Source organism: Cyprinodon variegatus, unplaced genomic scaffold (assembly GCF_000732505.1).
Source record: "Cyprinodon variegatus isolate N-32 unplaced genomic scaffold, C_variegatus-1.0 Scaffold13, whole genome shotgun sequence".
Taxonomy (NCBI): Eukaryota; Metazoa; Chordata; class Actinopteri; order Cyprinodontiformes; family Cyprinodontidae; genus Cyprinodon; species Cyprinodon variegatus.
Genome location: NW_015150466.1, coordinates 1750563 through 1755063, shown reverse-complemented (window position 1 = coordinate 1755063; position 4501 = coordinate 1750563). Strand labels below are relative to the sequence as shown.

Here is a 4501-nt window from a genome sequence, read left to right as displayed (position 1 = left end):
GACCCGCATCCAACAGACTGGAGGTAGAGAACAGACTAGATGTAGAGAACAGTCTGGATGTAGAGAACAGTCTGGATGTAGACTGTTATGTAGTCTGATATCATCAGTTTTTCACACTGAGCTATCAGAGCTCGTCAAAGCAGCTCAAGTAAAACCAATAAAGTCATTCTGATTATAATTTTGGTTCTGTGTTTTGTTCCAGTTTAAATCCAGTTTAAATGTGATTATAAGGCAGTCACTCAGAGGAGCTGCAGTTTTATAAATAAAGGGTTATAATAGGATTTTATTTTGGATTTATTTCGATTCTTTAGCAACTTCGAGGCAAAAAATGAATGTGGTTTTTTGTTGTTTTTTAGCTGGAAAACATAAAATGCTTAAGAATTAAATGCTCACATTAAAACATTCAGTAAAATAGTTTTTATTTTATACAATGCTTATCACCCTGCGTAAAAATAAAATAAAAAAACATAAAGAAAAGAAAAATGTTATGTGGAATACTCTGTGGAAAACACTATTGTCTCTTATTTCTAGAAACTGGTTGAAAATTGTTGTTATACAAAGATTGCTCCTGGAATCAAGCCCAGTTTGCAGAGCTGCTGTGAACAAGGCGAGTAAATGGGTTCAAACTCTGACCCAGGATCTGACAAAGAGCCTGCTAAGCGTCCATCGCTTCACGGCTGATGCATATGGGAAGGAACTGTTGTGCCCCTTTGCAGAAACCACAATACTGTAATAATGATGTTTTTTTGTTTGTGTTTGCAGCTGCAAACTGAAGCTGTACTCAGAGAAGCTGCCAAACACCAGCATCATCATCCCGTTTCATAATGAGGGCTGGTCGTCGCTGCTGAGGACGGTTCACAGCGTGATCAACCGCTCTCCTCCAGAGCTCATCGCAGAAATCATCCTGGTCGACGACTTCAGTGATAAAGGTACAATCAGCTGCTGTTGTTGAACACAAATACTAAAACCATAACAATATTTTATAAGTTGGAGCAGATTTTTACGTGGTTTAATTAGCTGAACACAAACTAATGAATAATCAATATTTACAGTTTCAATCTGAAACTGTTGTTACTAATTATTGGTGTGTTCACTACAATTAATAAACTAACATCAGAGTCTATAGTGACTGAAGATTTTGGCTGAATGCCATATATGTTCTTCTATATAGAAATAATATATTTCTGGTATAAAATTCATTTTTAACTCTTTAGTGACTTTTAAACATTTTGTTCCATCTTGCTTTGTTCTTGCCCAAAGATTTTTATGTATATTTTTTGCTCCTTTAGCATCTCTGGTTTTTCTAGATCATTAAATAATATTGTACTGGTTATATCAACTTTTAATACTTTTTAGGAAAAGCATTGCAAAAGTTTAAAGTCATGGTTGATTCATTTGCCTCAGTAGTTGCGAGTAAGTGGAGAGCAATAGCTCCGATGCGGGTGCCCCTACCTCCAGTGCATTGCCGAGATTTCACCACGAGTGTGCAACACTGTTCTATTTGTGCACTGCTTTCTGGCCGCCGCCCTGGCTCATGGACGGCTGCACTGCTGAAGGTGCCTCTGTACTGATTTTTTCTTGACGCAAAGCAAAATGTGTTTTGACCGGTGGAGCGGAGACATACCTCCCCTGTGTGCCTCCTCCTGATTGGCCTGCGCTGACATGATTACAGCGCTACTTCCTGAGGAATATTTTTTGGGGAAGAATTGCTGGGAATTCCAATTAACCAATCTGCCAAATGTTGCCTCCTCCACTGTCCCACTTGCAGCCACCATCTTCACTTATAAGATAAAGCAGCCAGCAAAAGTCTTCCTGACACTACTTCCTGTCTGTCAAGTGGGGGAGGAGGTTTGACAGGACCCAAATGCAGACACAAAAGCTGAAGTGGTTTCTGGAAGATTTAATAAACCAAAAGTTCAACAGAAGTTAAAATCCAAAACATAAATCCACAAAATCCACAAAAACTGAGAAACAGGAGTACTCACAAGAAGGAGGCAAAAAAAGGACAACAAACCAGCAAAGAGTGACTGAACATGGGGAGAATATATGGGAGAGAGATACTAAGACCAGGTGGCTAATTAGCAGATTGGGAGCAGGTGTGAACAGAGGAGGCTAGAAGGGAGCTAGGGAAAAGAAGACTGACACAAGATGGCAAACAAGAAATATCTAAGAACTTAAATACAATCAAAATAGCTAGAACACAAGAATGGAAATAAGACCAATGAAAACAAAGAGATAAAACTTGAACAGAACCAAAACCATGACATTGTGTGATTATCTCTGCCCAGGCAAATCAGGAGGAGGCTCACAGAGGAGGCACAGTATATCTTCGCCCTCATCTGTCAAAACATATTTTGCTTCCGCAAATTAGGAGGGCTGCACAGAAACTCGTGCACGAGTACAACGGTGTCACTAGCGCGTGGTGAGATCCCAAAGTAAAAATTCCACCATAATGTTCAGATGACTGAAAAGGCTGAAGCTTGTCAGAGCATGAGGACCGTCTGATGTAGCCCTGTTTGATGCTGCCCTTCCTTATGTGTCTTGAAGCCTGTGTATAAAGTCACAAATGAACGTTTACCTTTCTTACTCCATGTTTTAGCTAATGTGCGTTCAGAATGCTGTGTCTGAAAGGCAGGCTCTGATGCCCATTCCCCCAGGTTTGGATACTGACATTAAACCACCTCCTGGCTAGCTGAGCCAGCCGTCTAACAGAATCCCATAGCAGGCCCCATCTTTCTGCTCACCGACATCCAAACAGACATGGCATCTCCAAATGTTCCTGTACAAACGGCAAATACACGCTCTCATTATTCATTTATTTATAATATTGGTCCTTTGAAGTGATTGTTGCAATATGGTTCCTCTTAAAGTTAAATCCTGTGTCAGATAATTGTTGAATCAGAGGCTTTTCTCAGTTATTATTCCTTACACCTCTAAAAGTGTTTTACATCTTGTTAATTGCTGCTTACCGTCGCCGTCCTTTCCTACAGGATATGTTTACGGCCCGTCCTGTCGCCTGTAATGAGATGTTCTGCTGCCTCAGGCTCATTAAGAGGTTAACACACATCAAGAGCTTGAGACTAAACCATCCCCGCTCACAAGTGGAGCAGGAACTAAATTAATGGTGAACAGTGTGTGTGCAAATAAGTAGGATGAATAAGGATAAAATTATACTTTTGAAAATAAAAAATAGTTTTACTTTTTAGCTTAGTTTGTTTCAAAATGTCTTTTTATGAACAAGTTTTTCAAATGTATTAGACTTTACTGTAGATATCTGAATTCTTTCTCCTGGACGGCGCTGGCTTCAGCAGATACTAGTCACCTTTTAACTGTCTCCTAATCAAGGTATAGTGGAGTTCTAAATTTTTTTAAATAGCTTAATGGGGCAGCCAAGGGGGGCGACGTTCTTTTCATTAATTATTAAGGATGGCTGAGCCTTTAAAAAAGAAAGAAAAGAAGGTAAAAGTGGTTTAAAAAGATCTATCATACCACTGTGAAAAGATTGGGAAAATGATGCCCCTCACAGTTGCAGGCATCCCTGCTTGATGTAAGCAAAGGCAGACACACTGCACAGCAAGGCTTTGTTTGCACAGACTGTTTTTTTATGTTTGGCTCTATTTGATATAAACGCTAATCTTTGTAGGACAAAATTCATTTTAAATCACTAAGCTGAACAGGTTAAAGTGATTTCAGAACGGAGGAAAAGTGAGAAGAAGCTGAGATTGATTTAGTTTGCAGAAATTAGTTTGTACCGTAGGGTCCTCCAGCTCCTCCATGGTAACCTGACCCTAAACGTGTGTCCAGTTATGCTCTGCAGAGCTCTGACATGCAGTGGACCCCTCCTGTTTTAGTAACCTGACCCTAAACGTGTGTCCAGCTGTGCTCTGCAGAGCTCTGAAATGCAGTGGACCCCTCCTGTTTTAGTAACCTGACCCTAAACGTGTGTCCAGCTGTGCTCTGCAGAGCTCTGAAATGCAGTGGACCCCTCCTGTTTTAGTAACCTGACCCTAAACGTGTGTCCAGCTGTGCTCTGCAGAGCTCTGACATGCAGTGGACCCCTCCTGTTTTATGTTGCCTCTTTTCCACTCTGCTGCTGTCCTGTTGCTGTTTCAGTCCTTCGCCTCCACTATACATGACAGTAGGAGCAGAAAACTAGAGGATGAGGTAACAAGTAACAAGGCGATCATGCCCTTTGAGTAGCTCCGTCTTTTTCCGAAGAACAACTTGCATCAGGCTTGTATCTTTGATTGACCTCACTGGGGCTTGAAGCTGGCCAACCCTCCACTCATAACTGCCCTGTTGTTATGAAAGAAACAATCTCTCTATATGGACACTAAATAAAAGGATCCAATCATGACGTGTGTATACATGTACCAAGCTTTCCATCAGCTGAAATCATTTGAGCATGCCCAGAACTGATTAGTTTTTATGAAACGCTTTAGCAATAGAAGAAGCTGCCTGTTCTGCAGTCAAGAACAAATCTGTACCTGTCTGCTCATCT

At 40.8% G+C, this 4501-nt stretch overlaps 1 protein-coding gene across 2 annotated transcripts in view; it reads left to right on the top strand.

The window, feature by feature from the left end:
- LOC107089696 (polypeptide N-acetylgalactosaminyltransferase 10-like) overlaps window positions 1-4501 on the top strand; it is an 86910-nt gene that overhangs the window by 39030 nt on the left and 43379 nt on the right. For both annotated transcript variants that reach the window (XM_015382632.1, XM_015382622.1), the window contains exon 4: window positions 763-929. In XM_015382632.1, the coding sequence (XP_015238118.1) occupies window positions 763-929 (167 nt within the window). The remainder of the gene's footprint in view (window positions 1-762; window positions 930-4501) is intronic.